This window comes from Myotis myotis, unplaced genomic scaffold (genome assembly GCF_014108235.1).
Source record: "Myotis myotis isolate mMyoMyo1 unplaced genomic scaffold, mMyoMyo1.p scaffold_m19_p_2, whole genome shotgun sequence".
NCBI classification, from domain to species: domain Eukaryota; kingdom Metazoa; phylum Chordata; class Mammalia; order Chiroptera; family Vespertilionidae; genus Myotis; species Myotis myotis.
This window is the reverse complement of record NW_023416324.1, coordinates 156,622,204-156,646,317: the sequence shown is the minus strand read 5'-3', so window position 1 is coordinate 156,646,317 and position 24,114 is coordinate 156,622,204. Positions and strand designations below refer to the sequence as shown.

General features: G+C 43.6%; 1 protein-coding gene across 2 annotated transcripts in view; it reads left to right on the top strand.

Annotated features, from left to right (window-relative positions):
* Positions 1 to 24,114, top strand: part of CD80 (CD80 molecule) — a 50,288-nt gene that overhangs the window by 5,369 nt on the left and 20,805 nt on the right. For both annotated transcript variants that reach the window (XM_036350678.1, XM_036350679.1), the window contains exons 3-4: positions 7,169 to 7,489; positions 20,651 to 20,932. In XM_036350678.1, coding sequence (XP_036206571.1) covers positions 7,169 to 7,489; positions 20,651 to 20,932 — 603 coding nt within the window. The remainder of the gene's footprint in view (positions 1 to 7,168; positions 7,490 to 20,650; positions 20,933 to 24,114) is intronic.

The following is a 24,114-nucleotide window of genomic DNA, read 5'->3' as shown; positions in this document are numbered from 1 at the left end:
TCTATGTGGGGCAACAGTCTGGGCAAAAGCACAAAAGTAAGCATGAATCTGACACATGCGTTCATTCCTTTATTTAACCATTTATTAATTCAACAAACAGAGCATCTCTTACGCACAGATCCTTTTCTCGGTCTTGGGGACAAGTGATGAGCAAAATTGACATGGCTTTTGCTTTCATGGAATTTATGATCATTAATGAAAATGAAAATGAAGAAAATGAAAATTAATCAAATAATCATTCAATTGAAGGTCTGACTAACAAACGCTGTCTTTCCTTGCCAGAAGGGAGAGTGGTGAGAGTGAACTGGGGAGAAAACAGAAGAAAACAGAAAGAGAAACCAAGGACTGAGAAACTGAAGGGGTGGGGACCTGTGGGGATAGAGGCCAGGCTCCGTAAGGGCTTGATGGCCACAGTCAGGAATGTGAATGTTACTTGGAGGGCACCCGGAAGCCATGGAAGGGTTTTGAGCAGGGCGGTGACATGGTCTATCCCAGTGCGGCTCACACTTTCATTTTGCATACCAATTACCTGGGCCCTTGTTTAAATGCCGTTTCTAGCACAGGGGCCTAAGTATAGAAGCTGTCCCGGTGGAAATTCCAAAATGCTCAGAAGATTTTTGGTTCCTCTTTTCAGTCTGGTTCTGCCTCAACATAGGCATCTTGTAAGGGGGCCTCACAAAGCAAGTCACTGACCTTTAGAAATACTTACACTTCTCAGTGGACAAAAATTTCTTAAGAACCATCATTGAAATTAGCTCATTTTCACCAACATCGGCATCATGGCAGAGTAAGAAGGCTTCTTTGTTTCTCCCCTTAAATTGACAAGTCAGACAACTATAACTCAACAAAGGATCCCTTGCTCAACACACAAAGTCTTCCTGAGAGCTCCACGCATCCGAAGGTGGGTTTATTGGAATGAGTAGGGGAGGGAGGACAGGGACTAAAGAACACGGTTCGGCAATCACCATAGCTCCAGCTAGCATAGTAGTGGTGATAAGTCAGGCTGCAGCCCTCACACAACAGCCTGGAGCATAAGAGGATCAGAGGCTGTGTCCCTCCCTTCTCCCATTGCAGCAGAGTCCAGTAGAGGTGGCTGGGATGCTTAAACAGCACAACAGGCCGGCAGCCATTGCTGACAGGAAGGCAGAGTTGTGAAATCATGAACATGCCTCCCTTGCCCCACCCATCACCACAGACCCTCACAGAGGTAATGAAGACAACTCCAAAAACACAGTGGGGTCAGCTGCCATTAATAATGAGGAGGCAGTGATGGAAGCTAACAAAACCGGTTCTCCATTATGGTGTTCACCTTAACCAAGATGAGCAGGTCACAGAGGAGACATCCACCACTCCAGCGGTTCTGGGGCATTTTCCTCAATTTAAGCAATGTCACGAGTAAGAGAAAACAAAGACTTGTGCTATAGCACCATCTACTGGAAAACAAAAGAAAGTAACCTACCTAGCAGCCTACTCAATAGCAAAACAGTATCTAAACAAGGAAAGCATTCCCTTCCTTGAATGCACAGACCTAGAAACATGAAGAGCCATGAGCAACCAAGGTAACATGGAAGCACAGAAAGAAAATGAAAAGTCCCCAGAAACCAAACTCAAAGTCATGGAAGACTGCAATTTAAATAACAGAGAATTTGAGATTGCAGTTATGAAGAAACTCAAGGAAGTACAAGAAAGGCCATTTGATGAGCTCAGGAATAAAATTAATGAACAAAAGAACACCTTACCAAAGTAATTAAAATTATAAAAAAGAACCAAATAGAAATTATGAAGTTAAAGAACTCAATAAATGAGATGAGGAATGCATTAGAAAGCATTGAATATAGAGCAGACCAGAAGGAACAGAGAATCAGAAAGCTCAAAGATAGGAGCCTAAAAATGAACCAAGAGGAAGGAGAAAGAGAACTAAGAGCTACCATATGACCAGCAATCCCTTTTCTGGGTATCTATCCAAATAATTTAAAAACACTTTTTTGGTAAAGATAAATGTACCCTTATGCTCATTGCAGCTTTATTTATAACTAGAGGCCCAGTGCACGAAACTCATGCACTGGTAGGGTCCCTAGTGACTGCTGACTGTCGGCCAGGGCCTCCCTCCCTTTCCCCGGCCACCTGCCAGTGCTGGGGCCTCCCTTCCTTTCCCTGGCCACCTGCCAGCGCCAGGGCCTCCCTCCCTTCCCCCAGCCAACCTGCTACCTGGTCGAACTCCCAGAAGAACTCCAGTTGAGGGGACAATTTGCATACTATGCTTTTATTATATAGGATAGCTAAGTCATGGAAACAACTTCCACAGATGATTAGTTAAAGAAGATGTGGAGAGAACAAAGATGGTGGTTTATGTAAATGCCAGCACTCACCACCTCCTACAACCACATCAAAATTACAACTAAAATACAGAAAAACATCATTCAGAACCACCTGAAATCTGGTTGAATGGAAGTCCTACAACTAGAAAAGTAAAGAAGAAAGCACATCAAGACTAGTAGGAGAGGTGGAGGCACGGAATGGACTTGTCCAACATCCATGTGTGGTGTTTGTTTGTTTTTTTTAATTGGGAGGGATATCTCCAAGGCCTCTGGTGAGAAGCAAGGGGCCCTTAGCTCCACACCAGACCCCTCATCCCAGAGTTCCAGAGCTGCGAAGAGAAGTCCCCGTAACTTCGGGCTGTAAAAATCAGCAAGGATTGTGACTGAGTGACACAAAGGCTGCTGGAGTTTCAGATAGTTCCTCATAAAAGGCAGGCACATGTACTTACATGGTCCCACTTCCTCTGAGCTCCAGCACCAGGCAATGACTTTGGGGGGTCCAGGGGCATACAGGGAGGAACTGGATTGTCTGGCATCAGGGAAGGAATTAGGTAGCAGCTTTCTCCCAGCTGGGGGTGCTCACAAGGATCATTGTTCCTGTGCTGGGACCTCCCCATCATGACAAAGCTGACTGGCAGCCATATCTGAGCTTCCATCAGCATGGCTCACACTGTTTGCTCTGCCCTGGTGATTCCTTGAGATCCCACCCCATCCAATTTGCAGCCCCACCCAAGCTGTTTGCAGTGACTTTTCCATATGAATGGCCTGTCCTGGCTCAGCCTTCAGACTTTTCTAAAATCTCTCAAACAAGCAGCAACTGGTGTCAGCATGCACAAACCTATCAATAAAAGGCCCAAGACCTGGCACTAGCAATAAAATTGCAATACATATATATCTATCAACAATGGAATGTGAAAATCAAAATAAATGAACAAGAAATCTAATGAACAAAATAAACTGATGAATAAAATAGAATCAGAGGCATGGAAACATGGAACAGACGGAAAAATCCCAGAGGGAAGTGGGGAGGGAGGGTTGGCAATAGATTAACCAAAGATATTATATGCATATACCTGGTATGTATTACCTATGGACACAAACAATAGGGTAGTGAAGGCCTGGGGTGGGGTGGAATAGGGTGGAGGGGGACAGTGGGTGGGAAAATGAGGGCATCTGTAATACTCTCAATAATAACGATTTTTTTAAAAGAAGATATACTACATGTATAATAGAATACTTAGCCATTAAAAAATGAGGTATTTCTATTTGTGACAATATGGATGAATCTTGAGATTATTGTGCTGAGTGAAATAAGTCAGATGAAAAAGGACAAGAAGTGTATTATTTCACTCTTATGTAGAATATAAAACAAAAACAATTATTTCACTCTTATGTAGAATATAAAACAAAAACAATAAATGCATAATAAACAAACAAAACTCATAGATACAACATAAACAACAGAATGGTGGTTACTAGTGCAGAAAGGGGGGTGAGGGGAGGATGAAGAGGGTAAAGGGGATCAAATACCTGGGGATGGAAGGAGGCTAGACCGTTAGATGTCGTATTCTAAACTTGTACACCTGACATTTCTATGTTATTAACCAATGTTACCCCAATAAATTTTGTTTTAAAAAAGTAGGTTGCTTTCAGTTAAGATTTCTCTTTTTACAACATGTCAAAATCAGTTAGAAATCCTGGATTCTTTTTGGGAACAACTAACCTATTACTTAAAACCCCTAGACATGGGCCTCCCCAGGGGGTCTGTTGGGTCTGGGCATGGTGTGGGTGTGAGTAGGGCAGTTGTGAAAGAGCTTGGGGCTCAGAGGGACTCTGCACAGCATTGGAAAAGTGGCCATGCCTTCTGAATGAAAAATTCATAAAATATAGTCTGAGAAGGGATTTTGGTGCTCCTGATGAGTGCTCAGGAGCTAACAAAGAGATGGAGTTTGGAGGCTGAAATGTTGGCATTTCTGCAATATGCTGATGGGAAAATGGGTAGAATGTTTTTAATGGGGGCCCTCTAGCAAAACTAGGTTGCAGGGCAACTGCTGCATGGATTGCAGATGGCAAAGAGATAGGAAGATGGATGTAGGTCTGTTTAGGGTAGCTGAAGAGGTCAGACATGGTCCAGAATGCTAACAAGGCCTTGTCTGGTGGGGATGATGGGAATCATTTCAATCTGAAGTCATGGGGTCAGTCCAGGGCTGGGGGGAAAGGACTCTGTTTCTCAAAGCAAAAGCACTTGGTGGTGGGGCCCAGCTGGGCTGCCAGCAGTGCTGGCTTACTTATTCTAGATCTGGGCTCTGAAGTTGAGAAAACCAGTAAACGAGGGGAGTGGCCTGAATATCTTTTTTTTCTTTTTTTTTTTTTTTTTTTTTTTTTTTTTTTTTTTTTTTTTTTGCTAAAGCATAGCAGATGAAATTTTTAATATATTTTATTGATTTTTTACAGAGAGGAAGGGAGAGGGATAGAGAGTTAGGAACATCGATGAGAGAGAAACATCGATCAGCTGCCTCTTGCACACTCCCTACTGGGGATGTGCCCACAACCAAGGTACATGCCCTTGGCCGGAACTGAACCTGGGACCCTTCAGTCTGCAGGCCGACGCTCTATCCACTGAGCCAAACCGATTAGGGCGGCCTGAAAATCTTTGGCCAGAAAATGTAAAACTGGAGCAGTTTGCTTTCCAAGGCCTCGTTTCCTCCTCTGTAAAATAAGACCATCTGTACAAATGAATAATCATGAAAATTGCTTAAAGATCTCACATGTCTTAACTATGACTTCCAGATTCCTGTGGAGCCGAGTACATGTCTAACCTGTGGTTGGGCTCATATGCTAGGTTTCCTACAGCCCTTCTTCTAATGGGACTAGTGGACCTTCTTCCTCACTGTCTGTCGAGAGATAAATGGGTAAAGAATTCATTATCATCATTATCTTATTCTCCTTAAAATAGGAAGGAATTCTGGCACATGCTAAAACATGGATGAAACTTAAGTACATTATGCTAAGTAAAATAAGCCTGTCACAACAAGACAAATACTGCCCTGGCCAGTGTGACTCAGTTCTTTCTTTCTCTCTCTCTCTCTCTCTCTCTCTCTCTCTCTCTCTCTCTCCCTCAAATCAATTTTTAGAAAAACAACACCAAAGGAGAGTATCATGCTAGGTCAGCGGTTCTCAATCTGTGGGTTGCGACCCCTTTGAGGGTCAAACGACCCTTCACAGGGGTTGCCTAAGACCATCAGAAAACACATATATAATTACATATTGTTTTTGTGATTAATCACTATGCTTTAATTATGTTCAATTTGTAACAATGAAATTGGGGGTCACCACAACATGAGGAACTGTATTAAAGGGTCCCGGCATTAGGAAGGTTGAGAACCACTGTGCTAGGTGAAGTAAGTCAGTCAGAGAAAGACAAGTATCACATGAACTCATTTATATGTGGGATCTAAGTAACAAACTGATGAAAGGAGTGGATCCAGAGACTCAAGCATGAACAGAGTCTGGAATCTCAGCGGGAAGGTGGGTGGTGGGAGGCAATCAACAAAGGATCTTGTTTGCATATACGCATGGCCCAAGGACACAGACAATGGGGCAGTGAGGTGGAGGGGGGTGCGGGGGGAGGGGACGGGCTGGAGGGGGTCAATGGGGTAAAAAGGAGGCATATGTAATACTTTCAACAATAAAGAATTATTTTAAAAAGACAATTTGAAAAAAAAGCTACATGCTGTATTATTCTAACTATATGACATTCTGGAAAAGGTAAAACTATGAAAGTGGTAAAGAAATCAGAGGTTGCCAGGGGTTAGGGTGAGAAATGGATGAATAGACAGAACACAGAAGATTTTTAGGCCAGTGAACTATTCTGCATGATGCTGAAATGGTGGATACATGTCATTATAAGTTTGTCCAAATCCGTAGAATGTATAACACCAAGAGTGAGCCTAACATAAACAAGGATTTGGGGATAGTGATGTGTCCTTGTAGGTTCATGAGTTGTAACAAATGTACCATTGAGGTACAGAATGTTGATAATGGGGAAGCTAAGCCATGTGTGGGGACACACTGTATAAGGTAAATCTCTGTACCTTCTGCTTAATATTGATGTGAATATAAAACTGTTCTTAAAAAAAAAAAAAAAAAAAGCCCAGCTGGAGTGGCTCAGTGGATTGAGCATCGTCCCATGAACCAAGAGGTCCAGGTTCAATTCCCAATCAGGGCACTTGCCCGAATTGCAAGCTTGATCCCCAGTGCTGGGGGTGCAGGAGGCAGCCTATTGATGTGTCTCTCTCATTGATGTTTCTCTCTCTCCCTCTCCTTTCCTCTATGAAATCAATAAAAAATATATTTAAAAAAACAACAGACCAAAATACTACATGATTCCACTTCTATGCAGTATCTAAAGTAGTCAATTTCATAGAAATATAAAGCTGAGTGTTGGATACCAGGGGTCAGGGAGCAGGGCGTGGAGGGAAAGGGGTATTGTTGAACACATACAGACAGAGTTTCAGATTTGCAAGATAGAAAGGTGCTGGAGATCTGTTTCACAACAACGTGAATATACTTAGCACTACTGAACTGTACTCTTAAAAATACTTACTATGGCAAATTTTATGGGGCAGTGAGGTCCTGGGAGGGGGGCGGGTGCAGGCTGGAGGGTGTCAACTTTAAAAATGAAGAAAAAAACAGCATTGGCATCTAAAAAAAAAAAAAATCAAAATGAATCATTTGAATATGCTTAGCCACAAGATATAACACTGTTACTGCCAACTCTGAATTCCTACTTGTGCAGGAATCTATATTTACTAAACATATAAAATCTTGTTCTATTTGCCTCTTCTTAGGCATCATCCAGGTGACCAAGCCGGTGAATGACAGGGCAGTACTATCCTGTGATTACAACATTTCCACTGATGAACTGACAAAAGTTCGCATCTACTGGCAAAAAAATAATAGTGATATGGTGCTGAGTGTCGTTTCCGGAAAAATGGAAGTGTGGCCCAAGTATAAGAACCGCACCGTAGCCAACATCATCAGTAACCCTTTCATTGTGATCCTGGGTCTGCGCCCATCCGACAAGGGCATATATAGCTGCGTCATTCAGAAGCCTGAAAAGGGAGCTTACAAGTTGGGACACTTGACTTCGGTGATGTTATCAGTCACAGGTCAGTGGAATTTTCTGATTTACTCTAAGCCCGCAAACTCTTCATGCCCTTCGAGATATACGCCTACTGAATTAGGTGAAAATTTTCTCCAAGAGGGATGTATCTCATTTTATTCCTTAGGGTTAAGTGAATCTCTCAGTAAACCCCAATTGGTTTCTCATTATGTCCTGGAAATATCTATTAGCATGCATTTCTTGCACTTTGACAATCCAAGTTTGTGACCATCATCCTGGGGCACTAGCATGACCCAAATGCCTTCTGAGTCAGGGGACTCGTTTGATTTAATGTAACTATACTATTAACTGCTCTCGATCTGGTAATATATTCGTGTGAAAGTATGTTGAAGGTAAAGGGTGTCCCAAAATTCACGCAAGAAGTAATTTTGATAGAAAACACAGGTTTATAATTAAAAATTGTAAATTTTTTATTGATTCATAAAGTATACAGTATAGGGTTACATATGGAATAGCATATCGGGTAAATGGCCTCCACAGCTTTGCTGGCACATACGCATTCTTTTGTTGAAATTTTCCATGACCAAAATGCAGCTGCTCAGGCAATAACAGTTAATGGTGCTCTCTATCACGACATGATAATCCAGTTTTTTGTGCCGTGGAGGCCATTTACCCGATACGCTATTCCATGCATAACCCTATACTGTATACTTTATGAATCAATAAAAAAGTTACAATTTTTAATTATAAACCTGTGTTTTCTTTTTTTAAAAATATATTTTATTGATTTTAGAGAGGAAGGGAGAGGGAGAGAGAGAGATAGAAACATCAATGATGAGAGAGAATCATTGATTGGCTGCCTCCTGTATGCCCCATCCTGGGGATCAAGCCCACAACCCAAGCATGTGCCCTTGGCCAGAATCGAACCTGGGACCCTTCAGTCTGAAGGCCGACACTCTATCCATTGAGCCAACCCAGCTAGGGCTAAACCTATGTTTTCTACCAAAATTACTTCTTGCATGACTTTTGGGACACCCTTTATAAGAGCAATGGAGGCATAAATATTTTTCAAATAGTATCTGAATGTCTATAATTATGGCTATTGTACTGTTATTATATGTACTAGAGACCAGATGCACGAAATTCATGCAAGGGGCTCAGCCCTAGCAGCCATGGCAGCTTGCCTCGGCCCTTGCAGCCCTGGCTTCATCTGGAAGGTCATTTGGCTGTCCGGTCTAATTAGCATATTATGCTTTTATTACTATAGATTGTGTATTTGAAGCTCTCATCTAGCAGTCACTCCTAAAAGTTAGATGTTAGAGAACTGAAAACATAATTTATGCCTGCCACAGGAAAGAAAATTAATTCATGAATCAAAGCCCTATTTATACATCTACTGTGAAGGGTAAGCATTTCCTATCTTGGGTAGAAAGGAGCTTGGACTCAGAGGTGATAATGCTAGAGGACACCAGGTAGCCTGAGCCTCCTTGAGAAAGACAGCCTGGGCCATGTCCTCACACTTGAAAAGCAAACACATTTCTTTTTCTTTCTGGGTAGTTGAGCTTTTAATGGAAACCAAACCTCTTAATAAAAGACATTATAATAATTATGTATGGTGCCAGGTGGGTTTTAGATTTATTGGGGGGAAATCACTTCTTTTTTTTTAAATTGCTAAAGTATTACAAAGGGTATTACATATGTCTCCTTTTTTCCCCTGCCCTTGACAACCCCTGGCCTCCCCTACCCCCCAGTGTCTTATGCCCATTGGTTATGCTTATATGCATGCATACAAGTCCTTCGGTTGATCTCTTACCCCCCTCTTCTGCCCCCTACACTCCCCGGCCTTCCCGCTGTAGTTTGACAGTCTGTTTGAGGCAGCTCTGCCTCTGTATCTATTTTTGTTCATAAGTGTATAATGGTCTTTATTATCCATGAATGAGTGAGATCATGTGGTATTTTTCCTTCATTGACTGGCTTATTTCACTTAGCATAATGCTCTCCAGTTCCATCCATGCCGTTGCAAATGGTAAGAGTTCCTTCTTTTTTACAGCAGCATAGTATTCCATCGTGTAGATGTACCACAGTTTTCTAATCCATTCATCTACTGGTGGGCACTTAGACTGTTTCCAGATCTTAGCTATGGTGAATTGTGCTGCTATGAACATAGGGGTGCATATATCCTTTCTGATTGGTGTTTCTGGTTTCTTGGGATATATTCCTAGAAGTGGGATCACAGGGTCAAATGGGAGTTCCATTTTTAGTTTTTTGAGGAAACTCCATACTGTCTTTCATAGTGGCTGCACCAGTCTGCATTCCCACCAGCAGTGCACAAGTGTTCCTTTTTCTCCACATCCTCTCCAGCACTTGTCGTTTGTTGATTTGTTGATGATAGCCGGTCTGACAGGTGTGAGATGGTACCTCATTGTTGTTTTGATTTGCATCTCTCGGATGATTAGTGACTTTGAGCATGTTTTCATATGTCTCTTGGCTTTCTTAATGTCCTCTTTTGAAAGGTGTCTATTTAGATCCTTTGCCCATTTTTTGATTGGCTTGTTCATCTTCCTTTTGTTAAGTTGTATGAGTTCCCTATAAATTTTGGAGATTAGGCCCTTATCGGATATGACATTGGCAAATACATTCTCCTATGCAGTGGGCTTTCTTGTTGTTTTGTTGATGTTTTTTTTTTGCTGTGCAGAAGCTTTTTATTTTGATGTAGTCCCATTTGTTCATTTTCTCTTTCGTTTCAAGTGCCCTAGGAGCTGTATCAGTGAAGAAATTGCTTCGGCATATGTCTGAGATTTTGTTGCCTTTGGATTCTTCTAGAATTTTTATGGTTTCTCGTCGTACATTTAAGTTCTTTATCCATTTTGAGTTTATTTTTGTGTCTGGTGTAAGTTTGTGGTCTAGTTTCATTTTCTTGCATGTATCTGTCCAATTTTCCCAACACCATTTAATGAAGAGACTATCTTGACTCCATTGTATGTTCTTGCCTCCTTTGTCAAATATTAATTGAGCATATTGTTTCGGGCGAATTTCTGGGTTCTCTATTCTATTCCATTGATCTATTTGTCTGTTCTTGTGACAGTACCAGGCAGTTTTGAGAACAGTAGCTTTGTAATACAGCTTGATATCTGGTATTGAGATCCCACCTACTTTGTTTTTTTTTCTGGATCACTGCAGCTATTCGGGGTCTTTTTTTATTCCAGATGAATTTTTGGAGAGTTCGTTCTAGATCTGTGAAGTATGCCGTTGGTATTTTAATGGGAAGTGCATTGAATTTATAGATTGCTTTGGGTAGTATGGACATTTTAATGATGTTGATTCTACCAATCCATGAACACGGTATGTTCTTCCATCTGTTTATGTCTTCCTCTATCTCTTTTTTCAACATCCTGTAGTTTTCTGAGTAGAGGTCTTTTACCTCTTTAGTTAAGTTTATTCCTAGGTAGCTTAATTTTTTTGGTGCGATGGTAAATGGGATTTTTTTTTTAGTCTCTCTTTCTGAAAGTTCACTATGGTGTATAAAAATGCCTTAGATTTCTTGGGGTTAATTTTGTATCCTGCTACTTTGCCACATTCATGTATTAAGTCTAGTAGTTTTTTGATGGAGTCTTTAGGGTTTTGTATGTATAATATCATGTCGTCTGCAAATAAGGACAGTTTTACTTCCTCTTTTCCAATTTGGATGAATTTTATTTCTTCTTCTTGTCTAATTGCAATGGCTAATACTTCCAGTACTATGTTGAACAGAAGTGGTGAGAGGGGGCATCCCTGTCTTGTTCCTGTTCTTAGGGGAAATGGTGTTAGTTTTTGTCCACTGAGTATGATGTTGGCTGTGGGCTTGTCATATATGGCTTTTATTATGTTGAGGTATGATCCTTCTACTCCCACCTTGCTGAGAGCTTTTATCAAAAATGGGTGTTGAATTTTGTCAAATGCTTTTTCTGCATCAACTGATATGACTATGTGGTTTTTTTCTTTTAATTTGTTTATGTGACTTATCACGTTTATTGATTTGCAGAAATTGTACCGTCCTTGCATCCCTAGGATAAATCCTACTTGGTCATGGTGTATGATCTTTCTGATGTACTGCTGGATCCGATTTGCTAAGATTTTGTTGAGGATTTTGGCATGTATGTTCATGAGGGATATTGGCCTGTAATTCTCTTTCATTATGTTGTCTTTACCTGGTTTTGGTATTAGGGTGATGCTGGCTTCATAGAATGAGCTTGGAAGTGTTCCTTCCTCTTGGATTTTTTGTAGTAGTCTGAGGAGGAAAGGTTTTAGTTCTTCCTTGAATGTTTGGTAAAACTCCCCTGTGAAGCTGTCTGGTCCTGGGCTTTTGTATGCTGGAAGCTTTCTGATGACTACTTCAATTTCTTCCGTAGTTACTGGCCTATTGAGATTTTTAGATTCTTCCTGATTGAGTTTTGAAATGTTGTATTTTTCTAGGAATTTGTCCATTTCCTCCAGGTTGTCTAGTTTGTTGGAGTAGAGTTGTCCATAGTATTTTTTAACAATCATTTGTATATCTGTGGGGTCTGTTGTTATTTCGCCTCTATCATTTCTGATTTTGTTTATTTGGGTCCTCTCTCTTTGCTTCTTGGTGAGCCTGGCTAGAGGTTTGTCAATCTTGTTTATCCTTTCAAAGAACCAGCTCTTGGTTTCATTGGTTTTCTGTATTGTTATTTTGGTCTCTATGTCACTTATTTCTGCTCTAATCTTTATTATCTCCTTCCTTCTGCTCACTCTGGGGTTTTCTTGTTGCTCTCTTTCTAATTCTTTGAGATGTAGAGTTAGATGATTTACTACCATTTTTTCTTATTTTCTGAGATAGGCCAGTAGAGCTATAAACTTTTCTCTCAGGACTGCTTTCATTGTGTCCCATAGGTTTTGGATTGTTCTGTTTTCATTGTCATTAGTCCAGGATGTTTTTAATTTCTTCTTTGATCTCATTGGTAACCCAATCAATCCACTCTAATAAAAGAGAAACATGGTAATTAGCGTACGTCCGCTACCCTTCCCATTGGCTAATCAGCGAGATATGCAAATTAACTGCCAGCCAAGATGGCGGCCGGCAGCCAGGCAGCTTGAAGCTAACATGAGGCTTGCTTGCTTCAGTGACGGAGGAAACCAACGTTCCCTGCCTGCCTTGCCAGCCTCTGAGCTTGCAGTTTGAAACATTGTTACAAATATAGAAGCTAAACAAAACCCCAGAAACCTGCTTTCAGCCCAGCAGGATCTCAGAGCTGGAGTTGTTACAGTGTTTCGATTATAGAATGCAAACAAACCAGATACCTGCTTTCAGCAGCAGAGGCCTCAGAGCTGGAGCCAGAGCTAAAGCTTGCCCAGAATAAAAAAAAAAAAAAAAAAAAAAAAAAGATAAAAAGGAGCAGTTGTGAGCTTCAGTCACCTGCCAGCCTGAAAACAACCCTCAGCCCCTCACCCAGACTGGCCAGGCACCCCAGTGGGGACCCCCACCCTGAAGGGTGTGTGACCAGCTGCAAACAGCCATCATCCCCTCACCCAGGCTGGCCAGGCACCCCAGTGGGGATCCTCACCCTGATCCAGAACACCCTTCAGGGCAAACCAGCCGGCCCCCACCCGTGCACCAGGCCTCTATCCTATATAGTAAAAGGGTAATATGCCTCCCAGCACCGGGATCAGCGGAGCCGCGAGGCCTCCCGGCACCAGGATAAGCGTGACAGGGGGGAGTGCCCAAGCCCCCTGATCACCCTGCAGCTCTGTGTGTGACAGGGGGCGGGGCCACAACCTCCCTATCCACCCTGCTCTGTTTGTGACAGGGGAAGGCACCCCAACCCCCTGATCAGCCCTGCTCTGTGCCTGATAGGGGGGAGCTCCCCAACTCCCTGATCACCCTGCGGCTCTGTGTGTGACAGGGTGCAGCACCCCAACCCCCTGATCGGCCCTGCTCTGTGTGTGACAGGGTGCGGCGCTTCAACCCCCTGCCCCCCCACGGGCCCTGCTCTGTATGTGACAGGGTAGAGCCATAACCTCCCCATCGGCCCTGCCCTGAGTGTGAGAGTGGCGGTGCTCCAACCCCCTGATCAGCCCTGCTCTGTGGGTGATAGAGGACGGCACCCCAACCCCCCCTCCATGGGCCCTGCTCTGTGTGTGATGGGGTAGAGCCATAACCTCCCCATCGGCCCTGCCGTGAGTGTGACAGTGGCGTGCCCCAACCCCCTGATCGGCCCTGCTCTGTGGGTGATAGAGGGCGGCGCCCCAACCCCCTGATTGACCCTGCTCTGTGCGTGACAGGGTATGGAGCTCCAACCCCCCTGATGGGCCCTGCTCTGTGTGTGACAGGGTACAGAGCCCCAACCCCCCAATGGGCCCCGCTCTGTGCATGACAGGGGTCAGTGCCCCAACCCTGATTGGCCCTGCTCTGTGGGTGAGAGGGGGTGGCGCCGCAACCTCCCCATTGACCCTGCCTTGAGTGTGACAGGGGGCGGTGCCCCAACCCCCCAATCGGCCCTACCCTGAGCGTGACTGAGGGTGGCAGCGCAGCCTCCCAATCCGCCCTGCTCTGAGCCTGACCAGGGGCTGCACCTCGGGATTGGGCTTGCCCTCTGCCACCTGGGAGCAGGCCTAAGCCAGCAGGTCGTTATCTCCCGAGGGGTCCCAGACTGCGAGAGGGCACAGGCCAGGCTGAGGGACGCACCCCACCCCCCCCCGTGAGTGCACAAATTTTTGTTCACCGGGCCTCTAGTATTTAATAACATGCTATTCAGCTTCCAAGTGTTTGAGTATTTTGGGTTGTTTTTATTGTAATTTATTTCTAATATTATGCCATCGTGGTCTGAGAAGATGCTTGGTATGATTTCAATCTTCTTGAATTTGGGGAGACTTTGTGACCCAATATGTGGTCTATTTTTGAATGTGTCCTATGAGCACTTGAGTAGAATGTATATTCCGTGGCTTTGGGGTGAAGTGTTCTGAAGATGTCAATTAAGTCCATCTGATCTAGTGAGTCATTTAGGATTGCTGTTTCTTTGCTGATTGTTTGTCTAGAGGATTTATCCAGTGCTGTCAGTGGTGTATTAAAGTCCCCTACTATGATTGTATCGTTGTCGATCTCTCCTTTGATATCTACCAGGAGTATTTCTATGTATTTGGGTGCTCCTGCGTTGGGTGCATATATATTTATCAGGGTTATATCTTCTTGTTGTATTGATCCCTTTAGTATTATGAAGTGGCCTTTCTTATCTCTTGTTATGGCCTTCACTTTGAGGTCTATTTTGTCCGATATAAGTATTGCTACCCCAGCTTTCTTTTCATTTCCATTTGCCTGAAAGATATTTTTCCATCCCTTCACTTTCAGTCTGTGTGAGTCCCTTCTTCTGAGGTGGGTCTCTTGTAGACAGCAAATGTATGGGTCATGTTTTTTATCCATTCAGCCACTTGATGTCTTTTGGTTGGAGCATTTAGTCCGTTTATGTTTAAAGTTATTATTGAAAGGTACTTGTTTGTAGCCATTTCTTTTTTTGTGTGGCTGTTTTCTTTCTGAGCTTTTTATTTCTTCTTTTTACACCAGTCCCTTTAGCATTTCTTGCATTGCTGGGTTGGTGGTGATAAACTCCCTTAGTCTTTTTTTGTCTGTGAAGCTTCTTATTTCCCCTTCAATTTTGAATGATAGCCTTGCTGGATAGAGTATTCTTGGATTCAGTCCCTTGCTTTGCATCACTTTGTAAATTTCCATCCATTCTTTTCTGGCCTGATGTGTTTCTGTTGAGAAATGATTTGATAATCTAATGGGAGATACCTTGAATGTAACTTTCTGTCTCTCTCTTGCAGCCTGTAAGATTCTCTCTTTGTCCTGAACATTTGCTGTGGTAATTATGATGTGTCTTGGTGTGGGTCTTTTCGGGTTCATCTTGTTTGGGACTCCCTGTGCTTGTGTGACTTTTTTCTTCCCCACCTCAGGGAAGTTTTCTGATATTATTTCTTCCAATAGGTTTTCTAATCCTTGTTCCTCTTTCTGTTGTTCTGGCACCCCTATTATTCGAATGTTGCTTCGTTTCATCTTGTCCCATAGCTCCCTTAGGCTCTCCTCTTGTCTTTTAATTTTTTTCTCCAATTGCAGTTCAGTTTGGGTGTTTTTAGCTTCCCTATCTTCTAATTCGCTAATTCAGTCCTCTGCTTCTCCTAGTCTACTGTTGAAACTCTCCATGGTATTTTTTTATTGCAGCTATATCACTCTTCATTTCTTCTTGATGCTTACATAAGTTATTGATTTTTTTCATCCATTTCTTCTTGATTCTTGCATAAGTTGTTGATTTTTTCCTCCATCCGGTTTATGCACTCTAGGACCCTTATTCTGAATTCTTTTTCTGACATGTTGCATGCCTCTGTTTCACTTATCTGCTTTTCTGGCAAGTCCTCCTTTTCTTTCCTTTGGGGGTTTCTTTGTCTACCCATGTTTGATCTCACCAACAGATCTAGATGTTGAGTTGTTCAGGGGCTGCTCCTTGGATGGCAGTGGCTCCTCAGGCTGTGGTTGCTCCTTGGGTGGTTGTGGTAGCAGCTGCTCCTCAGTTGGCAGCAGCTCCTCTGGTGGGTGCTGCTCACAGCCATGGTGGCTCCTCTGGCTGGTTGGGGGAGGCTTCTCACACAGCTGCTGATCCTCAGACAGAGGGTGTGCTGATCACGAGGATGCTGTTCCTTGGATGGGGGCGGGCTACACACACAGCTGCTATTCCTTTAACTGGGGCGGACTGTTCACGTGGCTGCTGTTCCTTGGATGGGGGTTGGCTGCATGCTGCTGTTGTTCCTCTGATATGGTGGGCCACTTGTGGGGCTACTGCTCCTTGGACATGGGCAGGTTGATTGCAAGGCTGCTGCTCCTCGGATGGGGGTGGGCTGCTCGCATGGCTGCTGCTCTTTGGATGGGAGTGAGCTGCACGCATGGCTGCTCCTCCTCAGCTGGGGATGGGCCACTCACACGGCTCCTGCTCGTCGGACAGGTGCAGGCTGTGTGTGGCTCTGCTTCTCGGACCAGTGTGTGCTGCGCAGGGCTGCTGCTCCTCAGACATGGGCAGTCTGCTCGTGTGGCTGCTGCTCCTCGGACCACGGTGGGCTGCTGCTGCTCCTCAAATGGGGATGGGCTGCTCACAGAACTGCTGCTCCTCAGTTGGGGGCAGGCTGCTCACACAGCTGCTGCTCCTCGTATTGGGCAGCCTCCTCTGGCGGCTGCTGCTGCTTGGACGAGGGCAAGATGCTTGTGCAGCTGCTACTCCTCGGACTGTTGCAGGGTGCAGGCTGTGCGCAGCTGCTGCTCCTCAGATGGGACAGGCTGTGCAGGGCTGCCGCTCCTCAGACATAGGCAGACTGCTCGTGCGGCTGCTGCTCCTCTTATCGGTCAGGCTGCTCGCATGGTTGCTGCTCCTTGGATGGGGGAGCGGGCCACTCACACAGCTGCTGCTCCTTGGACAGGGGCAGGCCACATGAGGCTGCTGCTCTTAGGCCTGGAGCAGGCTGCTCACGGGGCTGATACTCCTTGGACAGGAGCATGCTGCTCATATGTCTGCTGCTCACATGGTTGCAGTGCCCTGGACTAAAATGTTGGGCTGGTCAGAGGGGAGCATACTTCAGAACTCACAGGAACCTGCGCCCAGGGTGGCTGGAGACTCTGTGACCGTGAGACCACAGCCGAGGTAGCAGGTCCCTGGCAGGGGTGGCTATAGAGTCCCAGGTATTACCTGAGGGCACCCTGGGTGGAGGTGAGGCTGGGCTCTCAGTTACATCAGCTCACCCCTTTGAAAAAGCGAGGCCTCTGAAGAAGAGCTGGCCTCCTGGTCCTGTTTGCAATGGTAGCAGAGGCTGCCTAGTTAGGCTAGCCCAGTTAGCCTGCCCCCGAAGGTCCTGCAGGGTCTAACTGTGCCTCATTCACTCACCCACACACACACACCCCACACACAACCACACACTCCTCTTTTGCTCCCTTGCTGCCACCTTCTTCCTGCCTCTGTGTCTGGGTCTAGGGCAGTGATGGCGAACCTATGACATGCGTGTCAGAAATGACATGCGAACTCATATTTTTGGTTGATTTTTCTTTGTTAAATGGCATTTAATATATAAAATAAATATCAAAAATATAAATCTCTGTTTTACTATGGTTGCAAATATCAAAGAATTTCTATATGTGACATGGCACCAGAGTTAAGTTAGGGTTTTTCAAAATGCTGACATGCCGACCTCAAAAGGTTCACCATCACTGGTCTAGGGTGTAATTGACCCGTTCGTTAATGAAGTTTCCTCTCCAGGTGTCTGGTTATGTGGCTTGCTCTCTAGCACTTTAGCCAGACAGGATAAAATTCACCTTAACAAGACATGACCCAAAGGGAACAAAGCATGAATGTACTCACGACACCGATAACCCCAATATAAGTGACCACCTGAGAAAAGAGAATTAGGGGAGAGAAAAGAGAGCACAAATGATATCTAAGAGAGAGAAAAAAAGATAGAAGAGAAAAGAAAAAGAAGAATAAATATATATATATATATATATATATATATATATATACACATATATATATTCTCCAGGGCACTGCAACCATGAGAATATATATATATATATATATATATATATATATATATATATATATATAGAGAGAGAGAGAGAGAGAGAGAGAGAGAGAGAGAGAGAGAGAGAGAGAACACCACAGAACCAATAGATAAACCAAACAAATACAAACACCAAACACCCAGTAAAGAGGGTGGGGACAGAATCTGTAGAGGCTGAGCTTTTCTGGGGAACTCTACCCTTCCCGCAGCAAACTGTCTCACCAGCTGAGTCTCCTTCGCCAATTCAGGGTGGATGTTATTTCAGCTGCTCATTCTATTTGCTCTGGGACAAGCCGTGGGACGCGTCCACCTATTCCACCGCCATCTTGTCTCTCCACACTTTAGTATCTTATTGGGGCTCAACTGTGTAAATGCAGGAGTGTCTCCAGGCTCCTGGAGGAATGCTGGGAAGGCCTCTCTGTCCTATTAAGGCATATCTAAATTGCAAGGGGGTTAGTAAAGGCTAATGATCAAAATCACAGGCTTACTAGTGTACAATTTGGACAGAGGTTTACCTGATTAAAAGACTACTTTTGAAAAAGAAAGGGGGTGCTAAACAAACTCTAGGGAAATGGTTACCTCGGGTGTGAGAAGGAGACAGGACAGCTGAGACTACACAAGGATCCTATATAATAAAAGCCTAATGTGCAAATTGTCCTCTTGGGCGGTCTTTTTGACTGGGATTTTGACTACTCACTATGATTGCGCTGACCACCAGGGAGTGGCGCGGACATGGCGGGTGTTGGCGATGTGGTGCTGGCAGCAGATGGCAGTGGAGGAGCTGCCGGCCCCAGTGGGCCCCAATGAGAGTGGGACCATAGCAGGATGGTGGAGCAGGTGAGCAGGAGGCACCAGGCCAAGGCAGGTGCAAGCAGGGGCCTGATCGCCCCACCAATGGCCCCACAGATGGCAACCAGTGGTGGAGGTGGGGGGCAGGGCTGTTGCCTGGCTCCCAGGCGCTGAGGGAGCTGTGCTGTGGAGGCCTGACCCTGATTGATCACCCCACAGGCAGGATGATGGAGCTGGTGAGGGGGCAGCACTAGGCCATGGTGAGGTGCCAGGCGGGACTGCGGGGCTGCGGGGCTGCGGGGCTGCAAGCCTGGGGGCGTGAGCTTGGGCCCAATCCCCACAGGCCACCCCAAGGGACCCCACCTGTGCATGAATTCGTGCACCAGGCCTCTAGTATTTACATAAGTTACTGTCAGTGTGCTGGTTCTCAAGTTGGATGGCCGGTTCATAGGTGTTCACTATATTAACTAATAAACAGACAAGTAAAAGAGCTACTTTGTGGCCTTAAAAGTCAGGATGAAAGGAAAGGAAACAAAGTACAAGAAAGGAAGACAAGGAAAGGGAAGGCTCTGGTACCTGAAAAACTTGGATTCAAATACCAGTTCTGCCACTTACTGGCTATGATTAGACCTCAACTTCATTATTTATAAAATGGAAATTGTATTAAATTAAATCATATGAAATTAGTAATATTTAATCTTTTTTTTTGCTACAATCTACCTCCCAGGGTTGTTGTAAAGACGAAATGAGGAAAAGCCCAGACTGAACAAGCATTAAGAGCTCACTAAATGCCAAAACCAGTTTGGCTCAGTGGGTAGAGCGTCGGCCTGCGGACTGAAAGGTCCCAGGTTCGATTCCGGTCAAGGGCATGTACCTGAGTTGCGGGCATATCCCCAGTGGGAGATGTGCAGGAGGCAGCTGATCGATGTTTCTCTCTCATCGATGTTTCTAACTCTCTATCTCTCTCCCTTCTTCCTCTCTGTAAAAAGTCAATAAAATATATTTTAAAAAAAAAAAGAGCTTACTAAATGTTGTGTTATTTTTCTCTTCAATTCTTACAAATGTGTCAATATTTCTTCACATGAAGCTACTTCTCTTTTCTCTAATAACTTCCCTCCTACCTCTATCAAAAGTGATGAAGAGCCCTAGCCTGCTTGGCTCAGTGGATAGAGCATCAGCCTGTAGAACAAAGGGTCCTGGGTTTGATTCCAGGCAAGGGCATGTACCTTGGCTGCAGGATCCTCAGGCCCTGGCCCTGGTCGGAGGCAACCAATCGATGTGTTTCACATCAATATTTCTCTGTCTTCCCCTCTCTCTTCCACTCTCCCTAAAAATCAATGGAAAAATATCATTGGGTGAGGATTAAAATAATAATAATAATAAAAGTTTTTTAAAAAAGTGATGAAGAATTCCAAAGTCAATCTTTGGATTATACATAACTACTGACTTATGGGAAGTTGTAAATTATATATAATTTTTGCATTCTTATTTTTTTAATATATTTTTATTGATTTCATAGAGGAAGGGAGAGGGAGAAAGAGATAGAAACATCAATGATGAGAGAGAATCATTGATTGGTTGCCTCCTGTACGCCCCACACTGGGGCTCAAGCTCACAACCCGGGTATGTGCCCTAGGCCGGAATCAAACCTGAGACACTTCAGTCTGCAGGCCAACACTGTATCCACTGAGCCAAATTGGCTAGGGCTACATTCTTAATAAAGCTAGATATTTTATTAAAAATATAACACCTCCCAAAGAAAAAAAATATATATATATAACACATACACACACAGATATAATGATATATACTTATATCCTTGTTCTTTCTTTAGCTGACTTTCCTGTCCCAAGTATAACTGAGCTTGGAAACCCAGCTACAAACATCAAAAGAATAATTTGTTCAACCTCCGGAGGTTTTCCAAAGCCTCACCTCTCCTGGTTGGAAAAGGGAAAAGAATTAAATGCCATCCACACAACAGTTTCCCAAGACCCTCAAACTGAGCTCTACACTATTAGCAGTGAACTGGACTTCAATGTGACCAACAACCACACCTTCATATGTCTTGTCAAGTATGGAAACTTAACAGTATCACAGATCTTCAACTGGCAAAAATGTAAGTCACGTCCTGGGAAGTTTCTACTGTGGAGAACCTAAAAGGAAAATAACTCAGCCAGATACAGTTTAGAATTGTGCATATCGACTTTGACTGTATTTTTTGTAGTATTTTTAGACATGCAAATAAAATGAAATAAAATGTTATGGTGACATATTAAGGTCACTCACTGTATAAGGTATGACTATGTTACTAGATTAATTTTATTTTTTTAAATAAACATTCTAAAATTAAGAGTACATATAATTGCTATTCATCAAATAGTCATCTTAGGAAGTTATTATAATAATGTTATTGTCCTTGAAAGCACTAATATTTGTCCTTCTTAGGAACTGCCCTCAGGGCTTTGGCAGTTTCTTTTTGGGCATTGCCTCTCCATGGTCCCATGATGTCAATCCCTGTCTTTTGTGGGTGACAGTAAGTTTAAAGAACTACTGGTTCATTCAGAACCAAGTCTAGTGAAGGAGATGAATAACAAGCTACTGTGGACATTCAGAACCAAGTCTAGTGAAGGAGCTGAATAACAAGCTACTGTGGACAATGCCTGAAAAAATAGGTCTTTTTTGAGCAAATACCATGACCAGATGCTTTACAAATGGTAAACTTAGAGAATCCTCCTTTCTCTAGAAGTAAAATCATCTGAAAATATAAAATGGAAAAGGTTGGGTTTATATAAATTTGTGCATGACAAACCCATAATGGGCTGTTACAAGAGAACCCAGATACTCGAGATACATGTCTAACTTGTATGCCTGATTATATAGAGAAATGACAGGCCTCTTCCACACCTCCCAGCCCCACTCCTAACAATGTGTTTTGTGGCTACATAGTAAGAAACAACACACTGAGTTTGCTATACAGTAGTATGTAAGTGTAAATATCTATAAAAAAGCTTAAGTGACCGTTGCAACTGTCGCAACCGTCACGATCGAACAGATGGCCGAACAGGCTGCGTAGGGAGACCAGGCCAGCAGGGGGTTAGTGAGGGACAACCAAGTGACTGAGCAGCAGGCTGCGTGGGGCAACCAGGCCAGCAGGGGGGCAGTTGGGAGCAACTAGGCCACGTGGGGGGGGGGGCAGTTGGGGGCCATCAGGCTGGCAGGGGGTGAGCAGTGAGGGGCAATCAGGCCAGCAGGCAGAGGTGGTTAGGGGTGATCAGGCTGGCGGGGGGGGGCAGTTAGGGGTGATCAGGCAGGCAGGCATGTGAGCGGTTAGGAGCCAGTGGTCCAGGATTGTGAGAGGGATGTTCGATTGGGATTGGGCCTAAACCAGCAGTTGGACATTCCCCAAGGGGTCCCGGATTGGAAAGGGTGCAGGCTGGGCTGAGGGGACCCCCCCTCATGCACGAATTTTGTGCACCGGGTGTCTAGTAATATATAATGTATAGTGTGTCTTATGAGTTCCTCTTGTGACTGGTAGTAAAGAAGATATTTTAGATAGTCTCTAGTTCATTCTAGTGAATGATTTTCTCTAGACCAGCGGTTCTCAACCTGTGGGTCGCGACCCCTTTGGCCATCAAACAACCCTTTCACAGGGGTCGCCTAAGACCATCCTGCATATCAGATATTTACATTACGATTCATAACAGTAGCAACATTACAGTTATGAAGTAGCAACAAAAATAATTTTATGGTTGGGTCACAACATGAGGAACTGTATTTAAAGGGCCAGAAGGTTGAGAACCACTGCTCTAGACCTTTCTGTCTTGAGGAGGATTCTTTTTTTTCCTCACTAGATAATGAGATAAAAATTCCCAGGGAAAAATCGTTCAAATATATAACAAATTTTGATGATTTTATTGATAGTCCAAACTCCTCTCTCTCAATTATCTTTATATATTCTAAAAAATGTGTAAAAATTAATCTGAATAATAGAGTAAATATTATTCATTAATTTAGCATTACTTTTCACTTAACATCATTATTTAATCAATTTTAGATTATGACTAAGGTGGGAAGTAATACACAAATTAGTAATAGCAGCTTCAGTCACATTTTATTTTAGACATTATTTATATTTGGAATATGGGTATATATGATATTCTAAGACAGAGGCTGGCAAAATTTTTCAGAAAAGGACCCGATAGTAAACAGTTTAGTCTTGTAGGTCATATGGTCTCTTGCAACAACTCAAATCAGCTATTATAGCATGAAAGCTGCCATAGACAAGACATAAATGAAGAACATTGTTATGTTCCAACAAAAATTGTATTTAAAAAAATAGGTAGTAGGCCACATTTGGCCTATGCACTGTAGTTTGCTAGTTTGTAGGAAATAGAATGTAGCCCTTCAATAAAAAGGTGGAGCCATATTTAAAGATGATATTATTAGACTACCAGCTTTATCATCTTTCCCCTAATAGGTCTTCTCTCAATTTTTCCTTCATGCTAAGGAGGAGCAGAATCCTATTCCAGTATAATTAAAATATGAGTTCTTTGCCCTATTTGGTCTACTTTCACTATGGTTAATGAAGAGATGATTAGGTGTATGTGTTTATTCACTCCTCTATTCAATCTTTAGGTAGTTATCACATCGCAAGCATTTTGCTAGATACTAGTGTTGTTTCTATGGTCAGAGAGCTTTCGTGTATAAACACTTCAAACCTTGTTGACTGGATTGAAGGCATCATTTAGAGTCAAAGCAAATAATGCATTTGTGAGTGGTCAAGGACTGACTGCATAAGCACACACGACTTAGGTGTGCAGTTCATAGAAATGTTACAAGCCAATGTGAGTAAAGCTTTACTTTATAAGTATCCCCTAAAAAACCCCACCAAATTTATTAATTAAATAAATCGGGTCTATGATTATTTAGTCTGGGCTTACCAAATTTGTTAAACCTTGATGTGCTAGAAGATGTGTGTGTGTGTCGGGGGGGGGGGGTGGTGCGTGGGGTGTGTGTGTGTGAGAGAGGGGTAAATTAGAGAGTACCACACATAGTGTCTCAAACTATCTGCGCAGATGTCCTCACATAACTATGCACTTAGATTCTGGGTCTGTTCTATGGTGTATTACCAAGTTCCTAATAGGCGTTATGACAGCGCCAGCTTACTGGTTCCTCCTTCTTTCCCTTAAACACACACCCTCTCTCTAGGCAGAGGGAGGCTTAAGGATGGATGGGAGTGGCCTCTCAGAGGAAGTCAGGTGTGGTCAGAACTGTGAAACTTTTAGAATCCCAAGAGTT